At 36.9% G+C, this 22547-nt stretch overlaps 1 protein-coding gene across 6 annotated transcripts in view; it reads left to right on the top strand.

Annotated features, from left to right (window-relative positions):
* Positions 1–22547, top strand: part of hpo (serine/threonine-protein kinase hippo) — a 329614-nt gene that overhangs the window by 288584 nt on the left and 18483 nt on the right. For all 6 annotated transcript variants that reach the window (XM_081755380.1, XM_081755379.1, XM_081755381.1 and 3 more), the window contains 4 exons: positions 3309–3536; positions 7107–7212; positions 15727–16046; positions 21091–21307. In XM_081755380.1, the coding sequence (XP_081611506.1) occupies positions 3309–3536; positions 7107–7212; positions 15727–16046; positions 21091–21307 (871 nt within the window). The remainder of the gene's footprint in view (positions 1–3308; positions 3537–7106; positions 7213–15726; positions 16047–21090; positions 21308–22547) is intronic.

Here is a 22547-nt window from a genome sequence, read left to right as displayed (position 1 = left end):
CCCCGTCTTACCCTCACACTATTTATCATAAAACACAGACATAACAACAAGAAAACTATACAAGATGAGCAAAGTGTATCTCATGACACTCGAGTAGATGCAGATTCTGGGGCGCTATGAGTGGGATCAGTGGAACTAGAAAACCGAGCAAAATATAATTTTAGCACTACAACATTTGTGTCACAGTCAACATGTAATTGTTGTGGGTATGCAGATATAATGGGTTCAATCTTCATAATAATGTCATGGTTGACATTAACTTTTAACTTTTTATTAGACTTAAATTAATTCGAACAGAAATCAGAACGTCATATTGGTCCACCTATAGCGCTCCATACTCTGCATCTGCTCGAGTGTCATGAGACACACTTTACTCATCTTGTACCTAAACCACTCTACCAGAAGCACATGAATAATGTAATCCCACAAGAGACTTCACCAACAGCTTTTTGTTGCTATTTACGGTCAAATTAATGCAATGAATGACCCTCTTCTCATTTACACCAATCGCACCAGTGCATTGCTTTTCAACATGGCCTCTTTCAAGGTGGCGGATATTATTTTCGTAACTTTTAACTGACCATATCGACCATCTCGTATCCATGTATGCTCATTTCGTGTCGCTACAATGATTAGTTTTAAAGAAAAACGTGCATTTTCTCACCATGTCCTTAATGTACTGACGTTCCACTTTTGATCTTTCGGGCCCTAGTGTCCCAACGTCTTGGACTCTGCAGCTACAATTTTGGCTGTGCGACTTTCCCGAGGTACTCTCTCTATATACAAAGTTTCATGAAAATCGGGCTCTGATAGATACCTAGGGTTCCTTGTTAGAAAAAACGTGACTCACTTCCTTTTGGAAATTCCGATTCGTAAATAGAAATAAATGACACTTCTTTCTCCGATTGAGATGTTTAAAACATCTTACCCATATTGACTAGAATATGTCGTTTTAGACAGTCAAAAAAAAAAAAAAAATCACGGAACGGGTGACTGGGTAGTTAGTGCTTTAGTACTCCGGTACGGTAAGCCTGAGACCTAGGTTTGTTTCGTAGTTGAGTAGTGCATATTTAAACTCTTCGTGTACCGTGGAATAATTAAATGTCGTATTTTCAGAGCTTCTTATATTGTTTGTCCTTATTGAGTTAATTGATAAGAAGTAAGATAAAATGATGTGAAGGGTAGGGAAGATCCTTAATTCCCGTAGTACCCACTTTCCTGATGATACCTAACAATCACCAAGAGGAAATGTACGAGGGCATTTTCAAAGTTTGCGCCCTAACATTGAAATATCGCGCCCCTAGTTATAGGGTCTTGAATTCGTGGCATATAGGGCCGTCTATGGAAGAAATAATGTATTAGTTTCAACGCATAGCTGCATCAGTTCATTGGAAGCAGTCGTTTGAATCAGTTGTGCGATGAGCTCACATCTTGCAGCTTGCAGTACTTCGGTCCACACATCTGTTATTGCCAAGGCTGTAGTGCTAACATAAGTATGCTCTGTAGGGTGGGTGCTAAATATCTTTCACTGCAGCAGCATCGACAACAACAGTCATTTGGCCTAGAGCACGACTGCCTCCAACCAACTAACGCAGCTAGGCAGTTGCAACTGATGGATTATTTCTTCCATATATGGCAGTATAGGCTATTAACAACTTATTACCAATACCAGGATACTTCAGTCGGCCGAAAACTTTCCGAAATACCCTCGTAGAACACCATAGTACGAAAGACCATACATAATTTAATTTTCACCTTTTGTATATTCTTCATCGCCTTAAAATATTTGTGGAACGGCGGTGGGTAAAACGGTAAAGCATCTAACATGAAGTTCACGGTCCGGGTTCGAGCCATCGAGAGAAAGGCAGGATTTTTTTTTTTCTCTTTCTATTGTGTGTGCAAGGAAAGGTGTCGTCTGACTGTTGGGTAAATCACGTGAAATATTTGAAGCGCTGTTGCCAGAGGCTCCGCAACAGAGACAGCAGCTCTGGCGACAAACTTAAGACGTTTAACAAGTCGTCTCAACTACCGGCAACAGCGCGGTCAGTAACCTTCTTTGCCTAGAAACAGCGTGAAAGAATACTGCTGTGATTGGCGAACAATTCTCTCACTCGTTTTGTATACATATTCAGCTATCTGTCAGAGGCCACCTTTCAGTAACTTGATAATACTTCGTTCCAGTGGGACTCTCATGTTTGCCCAATCGCTTAAAAGGGGTGTAGTCGGGACAACCTGGAGGAAATGAGCAGCCTGGACGTGGTACCGACTGCATTCTTATTCTTTTCTTTAAAAAAATAAATAAATAAATAATAAAAAAAACCCTTTACGTTCGGTTCTTCTATATTTGACGTTTTTTAAAGTTTTTTTGTTCTTTTTTCAAATGTATTTTCAGTAGCGTATATATATATATATATATATATATATATATATATATATATATATATATAAATCAATGCAAGCCCTTTAAATGGAGTATTTTTTCTCTGTTGAGAGTAAAGTAAAATCTCCGATATGAGACAAAGTTGCAGAAGTAAAGAGCTTTACCTGTACTAGTCCTTGGGCCTAAAAGAACTGCCCCTAAAGCGACAGACGTTTATTTACGTCTGTACCTATTACCTTTAGGAGTTGTGTTCCATTTGCACTTAGTGGCCATTCACACTATCCAGCGTTCGGCCGAATCTCCACACTAAAAGCATTCGAGACTAAGGGGTAACATTTTTTCACTTCGCTTCTTTCACGTGAAGATTAATAACAGAGCAAATAAAGGAAATGACTCTAAATACATTTCTTTTGTCAAATTTATATACTTTTCATGTATTTTGAGTGACTATTTTTCATATCTGATATTTACAGTGTGCTTGCACGGATCAGGGGCGGATCCAGGGGGGCAATCGCCCCCCCCACAAGAGGAAACTTTCTTATTTTATATATATAAATAAAACCCATCCCGAAGTTTGGAGCCCTTAAAAATAGCAGTATGACAGCCCCCCCCCTCAGAAGTCTGTCCTGGATCCGCCCCTGGCACGGATGGGTTTATTTCGTGACCCGCAGTGTGGTTACATAGAGTTAGAGTGCAGAGACTATTTAATAAGGTCAGTTTTTTTTTTTTTTTTTCAGCAATGCTTCTCTTCTTGATAAATACTTGGTAAGGATGGTAATGATGCTTACATTGATTGTCATTTCTAGCTTATTATTCTAGCTCTATTACCAGCACCTTACTTTACTTTTGTAAGATATGGTTCTGCGTACCTTCAGTTAATATTATTGTCTTCCGAATAATGTTTATTTTATTTATTTTTATTTTTCAGATCGTGATGGAGTACTGTGGTGCTGGTTCCGTATCGGATATCATGAGGTTACGGAAGAAAACGTTGATCGAGGACGAAATCGCTACAATTCTCTCGGACACGTTAAAAGGCCTTGAATATCTGCATTTGAGACGGAAGATTCACAGGGACATCAAAGCAGGAAACATTCTTCTCAACACCGAGGGACATGCTAAGTTAGCAGATTTTGGTGTTGCAGGCCAATTAACCGTAAGTGAACACACTTAAAAAAAACTTTTTAATGTGGTTAATGAAATTGTGCGTATGTAATTCTTCTCTCCTTAATAGATTGTTATAAAACTTTAATAATAATAATTTCTGTTGAAACAGCTCCTAGGAGTCCAGGGCCTACTAACCGGCTTATGCCATTCATGCCTTCTGGGTGATGTGTAGTCAACCCATCGGCCAGTAGCGCATGCAGGAATTTATTTTGGGGGAGAGGGTCCAAACTCAATATAAGGGTATATTATATTAAAATTTCTAAAACTGCCCCTCAATTTAGGTTAAATTTATACAAAAGTCGAAATTTCGGGGGGGAGGGATCCGGACCTCCGGGATCCACCCCTGCGTACGTCCCTGCCACCGGCATCCTCGCCTTTAATGTATGATTTCTAGAGCGGAATTCGTTACTTCTTTCTCTGGGGCAAGATGACTCAGTGGCAGAGCGCTTGCCTATGGTGCGTGGGGTCCCTGGTTCGATCCCCGGCTAAGTAAGTTTGTGGTGGACAACATCGTGACTGTGGGTTTTCTCAGGGTACTCCTGTTTCCTCCCTCATTTTCATTCCACCAATGCCATTGTCATTCACTAGCTTTAATCATCATCTCCTTAACCTAACAAGCATAATCGTGGGACATTAAGGGTTTTCACTACAGCGAAATTACACTACCGCTAAGTTTAGAGATTTTTCTGTAATATCTTCAAAACAAATAAAAAAGATATACGAAAATCAGAAACATAGTGTACTAGGCAATACGATTTTGCATGTGATACCTTTACCACAATTCACCTATCTGCTTTTAGTATGCCGCTATTTACAGAACTGGAAAAAAAAATGTTAAATCTATCGACAGTTACAAATCGAAAGCAGATAGATGAGTTGTAATAACGGTATCATATGCAAAATAGTATTATCTAGCTCACTACGTTTTTGCTTTTCTAATATTTTTATTTGTTTTGTAGATAATACAGAAAAACTCTAAAATTAGCGGTAGTTTAATTTTGCTGCAGTGAACACCCTTAAACTCAAATATTTCATTTTTGTTATTTCTTTCTTTCAAGTAGCTCCTCAAGTGTCCTCACGACCTCGGTGAATACCGCAATGGAAACAGCATCTGGTGTGTATGAATGCTCATCTAATTATCCTCTGACCAGACCCGATACTGCTTAGTTTCGTTAAACTCACGAGAAACGGTATTCCAGTGCGGCAAGGCGTTGCCATTTGCTACAAACATACTAAAACTAAAATTTTACATTGTGTGAACGATAAAATACACTCATTGCCTTCCAGTGCTTATTGACTTACCTGAGTTAAAAGATTTCAACCTACATATTCTATGAATGATGAAGTAAAATCATTGCTTTTCATCCTTAGTCTGTCAGCAGCATCTATGCAGATTTTTCATCATTTTTTTTTTTTTTTTTTACAGCGAAATTGTATTTATTTACTTCAATATTTCTTATTTATTAGCATAACTTTATTAACATAACATTTTTAAGTGCGCTAAGTCAGTACTACAATATTTTTGAAACTGGATTCGGGAAACACTCATTTAAACTTTCCTTTTCTTTCTGTATAATTGAGAACATTAATGTGTGAAATTTAGTTTTGGGTATTCTGTGCATCTTATTCCAAGTTTAATTTATATATGAGTACGATGAAAGTACCAGAAAATTACATCTTTTAAAAATTATTCTAGTGTTGATCTGGATCAACCATATAAGATAAATGAAAATTTATAATATTACTGTAGAAAATAGTGTGTATATATGTGTATATATGGTTCTTTTCTGGTTTGAAATTCAGTGTTCCTTTTAGTACTAAGGCCGTATGAGACGTGGACTTAACAGCTTAACTTGGAATTCAAACACTTAACTTCCACTGAGAATCAAATCTCGGTATCTCGCACCGAAGATGCGTGCGCTAACCATATAATCATGATGGAGCAATGTGTTATGCTGAATGTCTTATGTATTACACAATACCATACTTAATTTTAGTTTTGAAATAGCCCAAGATACATATAGTGAATACGTACATGATAGTTTTGAAAGAATATCTCTTTTTACCTTGAGAAGTTGAGTTCAATTGGGATACTTTAGTGGTGCTTCACACTATCCGGGTGTTTGTGTGTCCGATCTCTCTGCTAAAAACATCCGAAACTTTTTTACCTCGTTTCTCCCACGTAGAGATTAACAACAGCTTTACATAAAGAAAAGGAGCTATGTGTCGTGCTGAATATGTTTTATATCTTGTACTGCACTCTATTTATATTCAGTTTTGTAATAGCTGAACATACGTATAGTGAATACGTACGTAATGTTTTTGAAAGAATATCTCTTATTACCTTGATGTTAAGTTCTATTGGGATACTTTAGTGGCCCTTCACACTATCCGAGCGTTTGCCCGTCCGAGTGTCAGACGACACCCAGATCTCCCTACCAGAAACACCCGAGACTTTTTTTTTTTTTTTTTTTTTTTTTTACTTCGCTTCTCCTTGTAGAGATTAACAACAGGGCTACATGAAGAAAATGACTCAATCTTCCTTTCTTTTTTGAATACCGTTTATTCTAGCGTTGGAGCTACTTTGCCTCAATTAAAAATAAAATCTAACCAAAGCAAAACACTCTTAATAAGTAATAGTGTTACTGTTTCGGTAATATCATGACTTCATCAAACACATTGTGAAATAAAATCTAAATGCTGCAGCGTATACATCTAAGAAAATAAGAGGAGATCTTTTTTAATAACCTGTGCAATTAAAAATTGTTAAAAATGAAAGGAAGGGTCTCATTGGTAAATCTGCTAAAGTAGATTGTGAATTATGCTGCCAGTGGCCATGCCAAGTTTAATTTTATTTTTATGGTTATGATGAAAGCGCAGGATTTTGGGCAGAAATCCAGATACGTGAGAACTCGGTTTTCAAGCTAAACTATAGTTCCTTATCACATATAGTCTCGGTGCTAAAAGGGATGTTAAACTAAACCAGTGGTGTAGTGGTTATCGTATCCATGTATGATGCACAAGATTCCAGGTTCGATTCCCGATAGGAGAGTCTTTAGATTTGAACGCGTTACGGTAGTCAAAGATTCCTCCCTAAAGTTTAGGTCTGGGTCTTATATAGCATTGGTTCTTTAAGAAAGGACTTTAAATTTCAACCAACAACAGTAACAATAATAGATTGTATTCTGTGTGGTCTCAAAGTTCGTTTTCCCTCGAAGCTCATTACTAGAAGGAAAATTTATTTTTATGCCCCTTTACATAGCCATTTTCGCTTTGTTTTTATTAATGGAGTTACCGTCAGGTTTAACGCATGTGCCATTTACGGAAAGTGCTTACCAGAATTAAGTTTTGAAAACTAGAATTCCAATAGGGTTGTATCCGAATAATCATCGTTAACTTATTTGTCACTGTTCGATCTAAATATCAGTTTGTACACATTTGTATGTTCATATTATAATAATGTATAGCTAGTAATAATGCCGTGATTTTAATTTCTCCAAGACCTCCATGAATTTGCATGAGCTGTACCATTTATTTTATTTTTGCTATTTTATTACAGGATACAATGGCCAAACGTAATACAGTAATAGGAACTCCGTTTTGGATGGCACCAGAAGTTATTCAAGAAATTGGATACGACTGTGTAGCGGATATTTGGAGTTTAGGTAACTGCTTTGGTCTAGATGTTTCTAACGTTTAACAATGGGCAGTACGGAAAAGCTGCAGTTACAATAGTACTAATATAGATATGATAAAAGATCAATAATTTATTAACAAATTATCATTGCATGGTTGTGAATAAGTCACACAGTCTCGCATTTGTTTTGCTTATGAAAATGCTGTATGTAGCAGAGATGGACATTTTGCAGTTAAACTAACTATTTTCAGTAAGTTTGCGCTCACGAAACTCGATGAGCTACACTAGCGCTCAAAAGTTTTCGAACACCTCGGATTTTTGTGAGCATCTACTGATCTATTATTTTGACATAAGAACTTTACCTCTGTGTATGAGAGGTACTCCTACCTCAATAATAAAATTTGACAACAGTTGAATCGAGATGTGAAAGGTACTACAAATGATATAGCTATTGTCATGATATATCTGTAACTATATTTTGTAAAACTCAAACCAAGAAAAAGACAATTTATGTATATATTAAACAGTATAAACAAAGTGTGCAAGGTGAGCCTCCCATATTAGTTTTGTTTGAAAAATGTAGACATATGGGCCCAATGGAGTGACAAAAATTTCAAAGAAAGAGCAGTTTTCCAAATTTTGTAGTTATTGTTGAACGGCTAACGTGTAAAAACTCAAAAATACCACATTTTGAAGAATTTTTACGACGGCTATATAGGTAATTTGTGATGGCCAATTGTCCCCCAGTGGAAGCGTATATACAGTGCTTGTCTCTTCTAATCCAACCAGAAACAATGAAGCGTAAGAAATCAACGTAAACACTTTTCAAAGTATGGTATTTTCAGCTTTAGAAACATCAACAAGATATAAGGAACTTCAAGAAAACATATAAAACTTATTTATATTTTGAATTCCTATCACTGCATTGACCCTTTTATGTCTATTTTTCAAACAAAACTAATGTGATGTCTTCCAGCCCAGTCAATAAAGACAACAAAATATCATACTTCGAAAATAATTAGGATAAAGTTAAATTTTACCCCATTGATAGGTCACCACCAGATGAGCATTTTTTACAAAAGTCCCCAAGGACTCCCTTGGAGCTTCTTGCCATTCCCCTCTCAAAGCTTCAAAATGTCAACATGTGCGGAACAACCATTATCTCTCTCTTACTAATGATCGGATCAAGTTCAATTTTTTTACAATATTTGTAGTTTTCATGTTTACGTTAAACCTTTTGATATAAGTAAGAAAATACGTAAAACGAGCAGAGTTTTTAATTTGAAACTCCATTTTTGTACTATATTTTTCGTATGTCATATTATGTGAAAACTCTTCTTATAAAAATTTAGACTGTAATTTTTTGAATCTACTGATATTCAGTTTATTTATTTATTTATTTATTTATTTATGTGTAATGCTAACGCTGGGAAGAGTTTCAAAAAAGCAAGAAGGTTCGGCGTGCAACGCGGGCACCAATCAGTCATAGCGAGCAGTGACTACTGCTATACTATAATAGTACATAAGTGATTTACTATACTAAGACTATAGAATAATTTATCATGTAATTTGTGAATGAAATAGATCTAATGGAATTATCTACTACAATATGTAAAGTAGATAAATAGGATTGTGTTTTTTTAATCCGTATCTTTAAATTGCGTTTACCGAGGAAATAACAATACAATATAAAACAATATCAAGTACTATTTTATATACAGTTTCTAATGCTTATGCCAGTTTTGGTTTGAATAATATCCTTTAATCCTTTCCACAAAAGTCCATTTCATTATCCACCACAATAAATCCGCTGTGTCCCAGTCTGACAAAACCGACAGCTGTTGAAAGACACCGTATCACATAGCGATAATTGTTTTCCCACCGCTATTTTTTTTTTCTTTTTTTTAACTGATTACAATACATACGGCTTTATTCTACAGAAGATGAATTAACATTATCTTCCTTGGAATGAATTGGCCAGTTGAAGCATGATAACTCACACTTTGGAGAACAAATCAAGTTGCCTTTCTTCACTGACAGTAACTGCCATATCCTTTTTTGCAAGCACAATATAGTTGATGCAGCAGATCATCTGAAGCAAATGGTTTAGATATTGTAACTAGTTTGTGTTCTTTTGCCTTCTGTTCCATACGGCGATAGAATTCTAGCAATGTTTTCGCCATGTGACTGAATGCTTTGTCTTAATGCCGTTCAACCTGGTTCACATCTTGTCCTACAATGGTAGGATTTCATACATGTACATTTCAGTCAGCACATAAGTCTGGTAGTACATAGCATAAATTTTGACGTTTATCTCCACTTTTCGAAGACGCAGTTTGCTCCTGTACGAGAAACTGGCCACAATTTTTTTTTTTAGGGGGGGGAGGGAATGCGCGCTGGTGGAGGGACGTGCTTCAGCCCTTGGTGTCAGCAGGTCTGTATGTAATGGATCTAACTTTACCACAATCTATGAGGTAAGTCCACACCTTATTAAAAAGAGTAACAACAATCTTCCACCGTTTAGCCACAAAATTATGTTCATACAGCCTCCTGCATTTGCTTTCTCGCTCAGCCACACGATACGGTTTTAGGGCGTGCACGAACGACTGTGAGGCGTATCTCTGTAAATGATTCGGTTGATTGTCGCCTACGATGTGCGGCATTTGCTGGCTATCGCACGCTGTATGGTTGATCTTTGGAGGTCACCAACGCCGAACTACACGCAATAGTAGCGGGGTCCTCTTTGCAGGAAGCCGATTTCAAGCTGCTCGCTTCGGTGTGGTGGGCCTAGGACTCTGTGATTCACAGTGGCACGACAAGTTACAAACTTAACACATTTCTACGATGCCATACGCCATAAACTTAGCATCGGAAAGGGCCACAAGGAGCCTTTCCCAGAATTTGTTCAGTTTCGGTGATATCAGGCTCCGCTCGACTACACTGCTCTACTACGTGACTAAGGAGATATTGTTGCGTACCTCGTGACAATCTCATGGCGATGGGTCTCCCATGCGCGGTACAGTTGCACATCGACTTCAGCTCAATATAAATGAATCAACTTCATATAAATTGAAGTTTGCATTAATGCGTTCTGCAACACTTGCTATTTCTTTGACCTTAGTCATCCACTTACAGATGTTTCTTCGTTTTGGACTTACTTGATGGTACACGTTTTTGAACTTACACTGCACTAGTGTTACGTATTTTAATTCGGCTAGCCACAAGATACACAGTGTTTCATGTGCTGTCAGTTTAATGAGCCAACTAGCGCCACCATTTGCCGAAATCCTAGATTAGTGTAAATGAGACAAACTTTGACAGTCCCTGGTTAGTTTTCTTGCAAAAGATACGAGTCATAAGCAATGTAGTTTTCTTTCTGCTGGGAGGGAAAGCTTCATTTGTGGACATGCGGTATAACAGTTTCGTTGTATGCGAGCGCGAAATTTTGTAGCGTAATTCAACTTTTTTTTCTTTCTTTTCTCTCTGTCTGTCTCTCAGACATTTTCCCGTTAGAAGCGATAATGAATTAAAATCTAAGTCAGACTGGTATTTATGGAGAATCCAACATATATTGTTAAACCTAAATAAATAGATATGGTAATACTGACATCAGTTTTTAGTCTTATTACTTTCGGATCATTTTCCGTATTCAGTAAATTATATTCTCTGTATTTTATTGAAGTTTGCTAATATGACATCATAAGTTGTATTGTTTTCAAGTGAGATGTTATTTCCGTTTCCTGCAACGGAGGACAGGAAATGTCGAAGTAGATCTCAGTATTACGTATACAAAGTTTGGAATGAGTAAGGCCATTCGTAATTGATTTAATCATACGTGGCGTTTAATTTCAATGAAATACCAATTTATCGATCTATTAGTCATATTGTCAAAATTGGTTACCTGTTGGTTTTGTTCGTTTGCGCCTTTCGACTAAGCAGTTTCATGTTCGTACTTGCGTAAGGTAGAGTAGAACTACTACTTTTTTCTTTCTTAAAACTATTTGCCGTCGAATACAGCATTTACGGGGGACAATGTGTTTAGGAATGGTAACCTCTGGTGCAGGAGATCCTTAATTTGATTCCAGACCAGAGCTCTCCTGTGGCTAAGCGGTTAGTGTATGTGCCTTCGACGTGGGAGACCGGGGTTCGATTAACAGTGTCAGCTCATGTGATTCGGATCCCACGTTAAACTGTAGATTCACGTCTCATATAGCCTCACTGCTGAAAGGGACGCTACAATCAAATGAACAACAACAACAATTGTTGTCTGTGAGTTTGTAATAAACAACATTATGCCTATGTTTCTTCACTGTTCGGAGTTTTTTTTTTTTTTAATAACAATCAGTTACTTTTATTAATTTGGGGGCGCGGTGGCTCAGCGGAAGAGCACTTACCTTCGGTGCGTGGAGTTCTGGTTCGATCTGCGGCCAAGTAAGTTTTTGATGGACAACATTTTGTCCATGGGTTTCCTCACGGTACTCCTACTTTCCTTCCACATTCTTATTCCACCAATTATTCCATCATCATTCACTTGCCTTAATCATCGTCTCCCTTAGCCTAATGGGCATAATCGTGGGACGTTTAACTGAAAGATTCCACTTCATTTCATTAATCAGTCATTTCCTCTATCATATAGGGCATAAACGTGGAACGTGAAACTAATATATATATATATATATATATATATATATATATATATATATATATTCAATATAACATTTACAAACATGTACACGTATAATAAAATTAAGATTTGCTATATGCCGTGTTCGGTAACTATATCGAGAATCTTACGTTCTGATACTTTGATAATAAGTCACAGTATCGAAGGAATATTACCATATTTACCAGCCCTTTCTGTCTTTTTTCTTTTTCCTCACTAAAATCGAGAAAGAAAAATTACGCGAGAATTCAGTCCACAAAATGGTGTCCGGTTTGAATTTGTCTTCATTAGCATGTCTTTCTGCTTCCTCCAAAATCTTATTTAAACTTGGTTCAGTGGCATACTGTGTATTCTGATGGTTTCACATCGCAAATTTCAGCGTGTTTTAATATTTGAAGGGTAAGGGGAAAAAAGAAGGAATGTCACAAAGTAACATTTTTGAGAAAACAGCATTTTAATATTGGAAATCACGTACAAAGAATAGGGTTATTAAATCTTTCGCCCCTTTTTACATGGATATTTCTACATCTACGCGTGCATGGCATATACAATCAAATAGTACCAAGAGTCACCAACAGATAGGACATAGCACCCGGTAAAGCACATGCATGGACATTCCTTGTTTTTTCCCCTTACCCTTCATTTGTACTTCTAATTTAAGTTCATTTTGTAGCTACGATTCTTTCTTGAAACTGTTGTAGAAATGTGCAGTACTTCACTCATGACCCACAATAAAAGTTTTTTAAGCCACTGCAAGATTTCGATTTTGAAAAGCAATGGGGCGACAGTTTCACGGACGAGTTGCTTCTAAAACTTCAAGGAATTAATTTTCTAAATTCAGCGACGAAAATTAATATTATTCGAGTAAAATAAAATAAAATAAAATAAAATAAATAAATAAATAAATAAATAATAATAATAATAAAATAAAGTAATTTTGCTCGCGTTTTTGAAATTTTCCGTTTTAATGAGAGGAAGGGAAGCATTTTCTATATTTTCGTCGCCATATTGAAAGCAGTGTTGTTTGCCGTTTGTGATCGCAGCACGAGAAAACGGCTAAACAGTTTAAAAGTAATTTTAGAATATAGTTTGGTCGTGCATCAAACTCAGTTTTTATCTTGTCTTTTTGATTAAAGAGCATACATGGCAGGAGGTTCAAAATTTATATCAAAAATAGATTCCAGAATTTCTCTCTGTTTTTTGTCCAGAAATTCATTCATGGTAATAGTGCATTTATAAAATTTCTACTGCTTTTTACATTAAAGGACCAAATATGGATTTTTAGTTAGACTACCCAGGAGGGTTGGGAGGGGAGACTTAGCTACTTTCCACAAACCTTCTCCCCATTCTAAGAACTGGCATTTCGGCTAGTATGTGAATAAAATAACTTGGTTGCTAGAGAAAATTGAATTGGAATAAAAAATACTGTCATAAGCTCTTTGACATTGGTTTACTTCATTGAATAAAGAACTTGGATATGGTATTGTAGTATTAGTTAGTTACAGGATATTGTGTAGTATGGTTCCAACTTTAAATGGCTATATTGGTTGATTGATTGGGAGCGTCTTCTTCAGCATGTATGGACTTACAACTTAACATGAGGTCTGAACTACGTGAGCTCGCATCGGAATCGAACCCTATTTTCCAGCACGGAATATGCGTACGCTAACAATGTAGTCAAGAGGGAGTTCACCAGTAGTGTGTGTGTGAAGTTATAGATTTCGAAATTAAACATCATGGGCCTTTTCTGTGCTCTTTTGCCCTACATACGCATAGTAAAACAGTGTTGGAAGAATGGTTTTAAACTCTGGGACTACTGCGGAAGTTATTGTGGCCTGTTACACAAACCAAGTACAAGAACCAAACATGAAAACACATCAGTGTACAGAGCAACACTTGCTACCATGTTGTCATTATTACCTTGTGACTGCTGTTACCAACGTGGGTAAAACTACGCACACAGAATTAATTTTTAACAAACGGGATGAATTATAGCTGTTCTCACCGTTGTTACAAGCCATTTACGGTGAGGAACCTGTGGATCAAAATACGGTGAGTAAGATGGGCAGAAAAATTTTGGTCATTGGAAAAAGTGGAAAGCAATTATTGGAAGATGAGTCTCAAGAGTAGTAGACTAGTATATGTGGTAGTTGTGGAATATCAGTAGTAAGTAACGACGAAGAATTTTACTAGGATTCGTAAACATTCGACTGATCTCTCAAAGCGCCGTAAAAATTTAATAGTTTCAGTAGATTCTCATACCTTTTTCAGCGGGTAAATCAAAAATTCTCAAGAGCAAAATGTTCCACGTCTACTGGCATTTGCTGCTAAATAACATAATGACCAGTGTATTGAAAACAATATCTAGAAGGGTAATAATATCTTAAATGCAGTACTCCCCGTTTCTTTCACATATTAAAAGCTACACCCAACTTAAGATACATCATCTTGATTCTTATCTCAATAAACATTAATTGTGTGCAAGGATCTTTTGCTAAACATTCATTTTTTTGCAGAGTGTATTGTTTATGTTTAGAGGCACGAGTTTTTCGCAATGTGCGATAAAACGAAATGCGTCAGAATTAAGTAATTTTAATTTTCTTGACGTTTTATGATATTCTGTGTGTATTTTCATTGGTTTCCATTGCGCGATAAAACGCGAAATGTGCAGTTTTGCGCGAAATTTCTAACAATACGCGAAATAATGGAAATTTTAAAAATACGTTTTCATTAATTTAAAAACACCAGTTTTCCGCTGAGGGAACAGTAGAACGTAGCATGAACAGTGCAGTTTGAGTAGTGAATATTTTGAATGGACAAGTTCCGAAGTGGTGATTGTTTGAAGTTTGTTGTAAATGCACTTACATATGGTATGGCATTACTTATTTCTAATAAGTAATGCCAATTGTAAGAGTTTTTTTTTCTTTCTTTCTTCAAGTATGGATTGGTGATAAACGTACACCAATGAAGGAGGAAAATGTGGAAACATGTAGCATACGCATGTTTAATGCTTAAATGTACCTTGTGCCTGTGTGTTCTCAAAAAAACAGCGAAACTTTGTTACTCATAGTAAGTTTAGTTACTGATTTTTCTTCAGTTTGATTAAAAAACTATAATTTTGTATAAGTGAAATTTTACAATGCCAAGTGAAATATTCAGTGTATTTTGTTTTTAGATAATTAATGGTTTATTTTTGTAGTGATCTATGAATAAAAAGAACAGTCGTAAAAATGTCAGGAAATATCTTCTCCACAAGAGCTATAAAATGCGGAACTTCATTTGGAAAATGCGACTAAACGCGAAATATGAAAAACGGAACGCGAAAATTTCAAATTCTTAAGAGCGAGAAACTCGTGCCCCTATTTATTTATTTATTTTTTTATTTTTTTTTTTCTTTCTTTCTTTCTTCAGGTAATAGTATGTTAACTACGTTCTAATGAGATGGTAACTAGTTTACGCATCTGAACGTTATTACTAAATTTTCAGGAAGTTAATATCATGAGATATGAGTCGGATTTAACCGCTGAAAAAGATACGGAGAAAACTTGTCGAAGCTGTTCAGTAATTTAATATTACGACACTTTCTAAGTTCAATGTTAAATTATCAGTTAATTCATTTCGTTAAGCAGCTATCCACTACAACACATTTTTCTGCAGTGAAAAATTCAGTTACTGGGAATTGTATTAGTCGCTTTAAGCGTTCAGGAAGCACGCACTTGACTTTGTTATAGGTTATTCACGCAGAAGTAGTAAAACAAAATTTCACGAACTTGACAGGTTTGTTTTAAAGTGAGGGTGTAGATGTACTACAGATACCATATGTTTTAAGGTATTTATAACTATATTCTTGTTATTAATGCTAGTCTCAATTTTTTGCAGGTATCACTGCCCTAGAAATGGCCGAAGGCAAACCGCCGTACGGTGACATTCATCCAATGCGTGCTATCTTTATGATCCCAACGAAACCCCCTCCGTCTTTCCGAGAACCCGATCAGTGGTCGTCTGAGTTCATAGACTTTGTTTCTCGTTGCCTTGTGAAAAACCCCGAAGAACGTGCTACTGCCTCCGAGCTGCTGCAACACGATTTCATTCGGAACGCCAAGGCCCCGAGTATATTGGGACAAATGATCGCCGAAGCACGGGAAATACGGGAAAATCAAACCTACAGGAATACAGGGAAACAAGCCACAGAGGAGTCGGTAAGTTTTATATTCTTTCGTTATTTTTATTTTTGTTATTTCTAAGTTTTGAATCTTTAAAATTAGATAGTTGAAGGCACATACTCCCAAAGTTTATATGAAGTTAACAAATCGTCAGTGTTCCAACTATCCAAATTTGTAAACCTATTCTTATTTACTGCGTCTGATATTTAAGCTTTTAAGGACTGAAAGGGATTTCAAGAAAATCGTAGACCTTTACGCTGGCCGCCCTAGCACACCTTCTAATTGTCACAGGGACATGAATGATACCTCGTTGTAAAGCTTATGGAACACAAATTCCAACGAGCTAACTTTTGTGCTCCCCCGTGCCAAACCCCTAGAAGAAAAATATGTTTCTTAAAAGATATTTTTTTTCTTTTTGGAAATTTGTGAGAAGCTGGCAACATTGTTACTTCTATACAGGAAAAATATTTTCTCGTGTATTCTGGCGTACATGTGACATTTTTTCGGCGTACGGCAAATAACAGTGTTGCCAGCGTCCCACAATTTTTCTCATAAAAAATGTACACTGAAAAAGAGTAAATTCAATACCCCTCCCATTCACTCCTCACAAGCTCAATGGCCATATATAGAGTATTACTATTTAGCATGTTCATTTATCTTTATTGCTACCATTTTTTAAGCTTGTAGCTCCTTTGGGGGTTGAGTTCTACCTCCCAAATGCTGAGGGGGAGGGAGAACTAAAAACATCCAACTTTTCCCCTTACCCTTCCGCTGTGGGCCCCTCGATGTGAATGAAGTGCACACCATTGGAAAGTTTCATCCTTCCTGAAGAGATAGACACCTAAATCATCTGTACATTAGTTAGGAGCCGAGCTACAGAAGTTTAAACTGCCGTCTCAGCCAGTGGCGTAGCAGCTGCCCCCGCAACCCCCGCAGTGCGGAGGGGCCCCGAGGTATAGGGAGCCCCGAAGTCTTGCGATGAATAAAGAAGCAGAACTTCAACCTTACTTCTATCGGTTTTACAACTAGGGCCCCTTCTCTATACTTTGCGGGGGGCGCAAAAGTGTGCTACGCCACAGGCCTCAGCCCTTGAGCTGTTGGTCCTGAAAAGGTTAATATGCTGGGAATTGTACTGTTTCGATGTTTCCCGGTACCTTCGTCAGTAGATATGATCAACTCATCTCACATCTTACAATTGTAACTGCACTGTTTCACACATTAAAAAAAAAAAAAAAAAAAAAAAAAAAAAAAAAAAAAAAAAAAAATCTGTAAATGTTCAAACAAACAAACTATTTGGAGAGCAAAACAATATATTCACATTTAAAAACTATATACGTGTTTCAGTTTCGCCAACTAACACTGGCTTCATCAGACACTATCTGATGAAGTATATCAGACTTTGTGTTTAAGTATACACAGTGCAAAGCTTCTACTTATGGAAAATGTTACAGTTGGTGTGGCTCCGATGCTAAAAAGGAGCATAGACAAATGAAAGGACAGGAGGAAAACTGAGATATCGAAGAGGCAGCAAGATATTGTCTGATGAAGCCCAAGTGTTAGTTGGCGAAACTGTAACACGTACGTAGTTTTTTAATGTGAATATATTGTTTTGCTCACTAAATAGTTGTTTGTATTTAAGAATATACAAAGCAAAACTTTTACGTATGGAAAATATTACTTTGTAAATGTGATCATGTAAATTCCTTACTGTGAGAAACTCGTGCAAATGGTATGAAGAGTTACAAAATTTTGTGTTTGTAAAAATTTTGTTCATGTCTAGCAGGTACTTAGTGAAGATGCTGTTATAATCTAAAATCTACGATTATAGTATCTCACACTTAGCATTTTTTTAACTTGCTATTGTTCAGAATATGTAAATGTTTATACAATTGTTCAGAACGTATAAAGTTTATATTTAGTTAACGTGTTAGACAGCGAAGAAAGAAAGAAAAGTAATCGGTCATCCTCTTTGTTTCTTGCCCAGAAATTCATTCATGGCAATAATGCATATATAAAATTTCTTTGTCACTGCTCTTCGCATTAAACGACAAAGTATTACAATCTGATCATTATAGTGGAAGTACTGAACACTCGAAATTTACCTTTCCAACAAGACAAAATTTCAATAGCAGAGTGAAAGCAAGATCTGGAAACTATCAGCAAATGTGTTGCTTTATTTATTATAGTTCAAATAATAGAAACTGGATTATTTCTTCACAGTGGATGCCAGATCTTAGCTATTTGAAATTGTTTTCTTATTATTTTTCATCATGTTTATATTGTATGAAAGAGACACTGACATACTCCATAACGTATAATTTCTACTTCATTGGGCATTTCATGCGATAAATAACAGGGAAGAATTTTACCATTTTAAATCTGGCACGGTACTTGTTTATTTCTAGCTTGACATGGAGGCCCTTCAGAGATTCATTAGGTTCACATTGTAGGGGGCGAGCTGGGCGACGACCCCGGGCTCCGAAATAAGGGGGAGGGGGTGCAAATTTCAGGAGAAAATGCATGTACACGTATACAGTATAAAATGGAGGGGGAAAATGTAATAAAAAGTGCTCAAAATCAAGGAAAAGCAGAGTTTATTTTTAAAAATTGTCTTACGCTCCGCGCCAACCTTGGTGGCTCTTCGCGGCTGGTCTGTCGTCCTCACTCATATATACGGAGGCGCCGTCGTATACTGTCGCCCCGGGCGCTGATTTTCCACAGCATGGCACTGTTGTGGGATATTTTTCCATACTGTAAGTGTTCCTTTTACGACCCTAAAAAAGTTGCAGGCAGCATTGTTAATGGTGATGGAATCGAAAATACATTGGATTCTGGTCCCTCCGGAATCTATATAAATGTTTTAATTCCGGTGGGGGAGACCCGGGTTTGATTCCCTGTGGGAGCTCATGTAGTTCGGATTCCACGTTAATCAGTAGGTCCGCGTGTCATTAGCCTTGCTGCTGAACAGGACGTTAAACTCAAAATCAACTCAACTCAAACGTTTTAATTCCGTATGATTCCGAAAAAGAAATATATTTGGACATACTGATTCGGTTTACAAAACTGAAAACCATATTTTGCCGTGTCTCCTGAAAAGAACCGAAATTTGATAAATTCTTGGTTCAAGATCGTTACAAACTGCAAATGATGTTGAATACCTGTGGAACGATAGCTCGAAGGAACCATCTACATCGGTTTCCTTATAAGACCTGTGTGCCTTTTCTCTGTAATTTCGCTTCCATTTCAATACCGGTTTCGCTTCAAGAGCCAGAACCGATTTTATGAGGAAATTCATTTGAAGGAATTTTCCGCAGAATTGTTTTCACTACTGAGATTGAATCCATTACTATAAGAAAATCTATGTAGCTTCTGCGCCCGGAGCCACTTTTTGGGAAGAAGGTGCGGAACCGTAACCCAATAGTTTTGATTTACTCCTATCTGTTACATTTGTGTACTATTTTCATATCCATTTACTTTGATTTTCTTTCGTAGTAGCCATATTGTAAGCTAGTAATGGAGGAAGGCAGCAGAGAGGCTGGCGAAGAACTTGTAGTGTGCACGAAATGTGAATGGAAATCATTACAAGAAATCTGTACACTCATTCCCCGTTGTAACAAATTGAAAAGGATTAAAAATGGTCCGATGTCGTTGGATGTTCGTAAATTTAGGCACTAAGTCTGCACTTACTAATATTCACAACTGTGATAGAGAGAAAGACGAATAATACAGTGCTTTAGGTATACTCAAAACAGAGGTTTTGAGATCGGTCAGTAGAGAGATAGCGAAGCAATTGTCTACTTCAGGGAATACGTAGCCAGGAGAATAGGGAAAACGCAGAATTCAGAAGGTGGTGCGTGTGGAATAGACAGATAGAATATAAGTTTATTATAAACATGAAAGTTACATGTAACAGTCAAATTTAGGGAGTGTGCAGAAGGTAGGTGACAAGACAAAGAAGAAATTGTGTGAGGAGGAGGGATATGAGGATTGCCTCTTGCTTGCTGGGTTACAGCATCGCTCCATTTGCACCAGGAACCACCACGATTACATCACGAATTGTCTGTCAAGGTCCGGGTGTTGCAAAGTCAGGTCTCAATATCAGGACATCAGGGTCGCATTCTCTTGAACCAAGAGGTTCTAGCTCGGCTTCACTCCTAGACAAATGTGCATCTCCATTGACCCATTGCGAGACTCCCAGGCTCTCTTAGACGGCTGGTTTGATGATGCACTCTCTACCAGAGAAGTCAGGTGGTCCTCATCCAGAACCACAAGCAGACTTATAAGGTATGGTCACCACCCAAGGTCTGTCCAAAGACAATCGACGAGAAGTGCATTTGACAAACGACTATCAAAGATTACCTCAACCTCTGTGATATGAGTATTTAAGAGACAATTCTGTGGGCGTCACGATATAATGACGTAGGTTGCTCCTCTCAGAGGCTGTCCTTTCTGGTAATGACAAAGTATCGGTCCTTGCTGACAGTGCGAAAAATTTGAAATGGGATTAAGAAAGTGATGATGTACAGAACAGTAGTTTTTGTTGTTATGATGGCACATGGAGAAGAAAGGAAAGTTTCTGTAGATATTTCAATTGAGTTACATAAGTCTATGCAATGAGAATTCTCTGTTTAAATGGAATGACTTATGTAACTGATGAGATGTTGAAGTTTCCTCCTAAGCTGTCTAGGGTGGTGTCCTGCTGGGTTCGATAACGGACATCAGTCAATTCCTTTACAGTACTGTACTTATATCAAGCACACTAGACTATCTGACAGTGCTACATACCTGGTAAATATACACTATAATACAATAAAATTGACATTTTTGGTTTAAAATCTGGTATTTCAAACAGAATCGGCTGCTCAAGATTACTAAAGTTCATCATCCCACAGTTTTTTTTTAACTTGTATCTCAGAAAGAATATTTTTTCCCGTTATATTTGTTAGAAATTTGTTTTTCATTCGTGTGATACGATGAATCAATCTGAAATATGACTGTCTTTTAGACTACACTTAATATTGTTTCGATGCATATATTCAAACTGCTGAATGCTGTTCACTTATTGTTATTCTCATTTCAGGACGATGATGACATGAACAAAACAATGCTTCAGTACCCTCAGAACTCAGGAACGTTGGTCCAGACCAATGATGTGATAGATGGAACAATGATTGCTCACAGTGCAGGAACTCTTGTTCCCAACAGTAAGAGTGGGACGCTAGTGGAGGTGGAGTCGAATTTAGGAACGATGGTGATAAATAGTGACGGCGAAGACGAGGATGAGTCTACTATGAAAAGTACGTAGTGTAGAATGATGTTCTTCAGTTACAGAGGATTTTTCAATATAAAGAAGGACATGATGATCTTGTATTTTAAGGTTATATAACTAACTCGCTCTATGGCCTGTGGAACCCGGAGGTTTAATGTCGCATTCACAAATACTCTCCCATTAACTTCTGTCCTTACCGAGCTGGATCCTGTTTCTGCAAGATGCATCGTAATATTGTCCTTCTGTTTGCGCCTAGGTCTTCCTGTCGGTCTTTTTCTGATCTGGTTTCCAATTAAAATTTTGAAAGCGTTTCTATATTCTTCCATTCTGGCTAAATGGCCTACTTACCTGCACCTCTCAGACTTAATGATCGTAAAAAATTGGTAGACGGTATAAATTATGCAGTTCCTCGTTATGAAGTTTCCGCTATTTTTCATCCCCGCCTCTCTTACATCCGAATATTTGTCTGACGCAGGATTTTGTTTTCATATATTTTCAGTCTGCGTTCTTCCCTCAAAATAAGCAGGTAGTTTCATAACCATATTTTAGTCACCGGAGAAATACAAGCAAACATATTCGAAATTCTGTAATGTTTTCGTTACACACATTGAGGGTGTAGCAGCAGTTTTATTTCACTGTGTCTACTGTAGATGCGTAATTTCTTGAATATTTGTACAGGATCAGTGAACATATTAGATACTCCAAATATATGTATAAGCAGAACAGAAAAAAAAAAAGCCAAAGCGGAAATAGCAAATGATTTTTTAATCAGAAAATAGTAGAAGCAATCACACAGCAACAACGAAGTGCATTTTGGACACTTCCGCTAACTACTTCATCAAATAAAGAGTGAAATAAGTACGAAAAAAAAAGTAAACGGAACAACTGAGAAGCATCCAGTTCAATATAGTTGAATACAACTTTTATTCCCCTACTGGATGAGATCTAGAAGGTGTACCCTTTAAATAACATGGGAAGGTTTTTCAGTTCCCCATAGAAATCCATTAAAATTGGAATTTTTATTTTTGGTGATTTACTTAAATAAAGTTTAGCTAATTTAAAGTTTTTATTCCAGTTATCTAAAACATAAGATACTATGTCCAAAAAAAAAATGTTGAACATGGATTTTTTTTTCCTTCTGAAAATGTAAAATATATACTTTTGACAATTTCTGATTTCTCTCGTAAGGCTATAAGCGTGCCAAACTGGAGTTTTCCACGTCAACCGGAAATACTTGTGATTTTATGTCAGTGAGTCAGTCAGTTTTT

This window comes from Thermobia domestica, chromosome 4 (genome assembly GCF_964235325.1).
Source record: "Thermobia domestica chromosome 4, izTheDome1.hap1.1, whole genome shotgun sequence".
Classification (NCBI taxonomy): domain Eukaryota; kingdom Metazoa; phylum Arthropoda; class Insecta; order Zygentoma; family Lepismatidae; genus Thermobia; species Thermobia domestica.
Note: the sequence above shows the minus strand (reverse complement) of the source record. Positions and strands in the feature narration are given on the sequence as shown.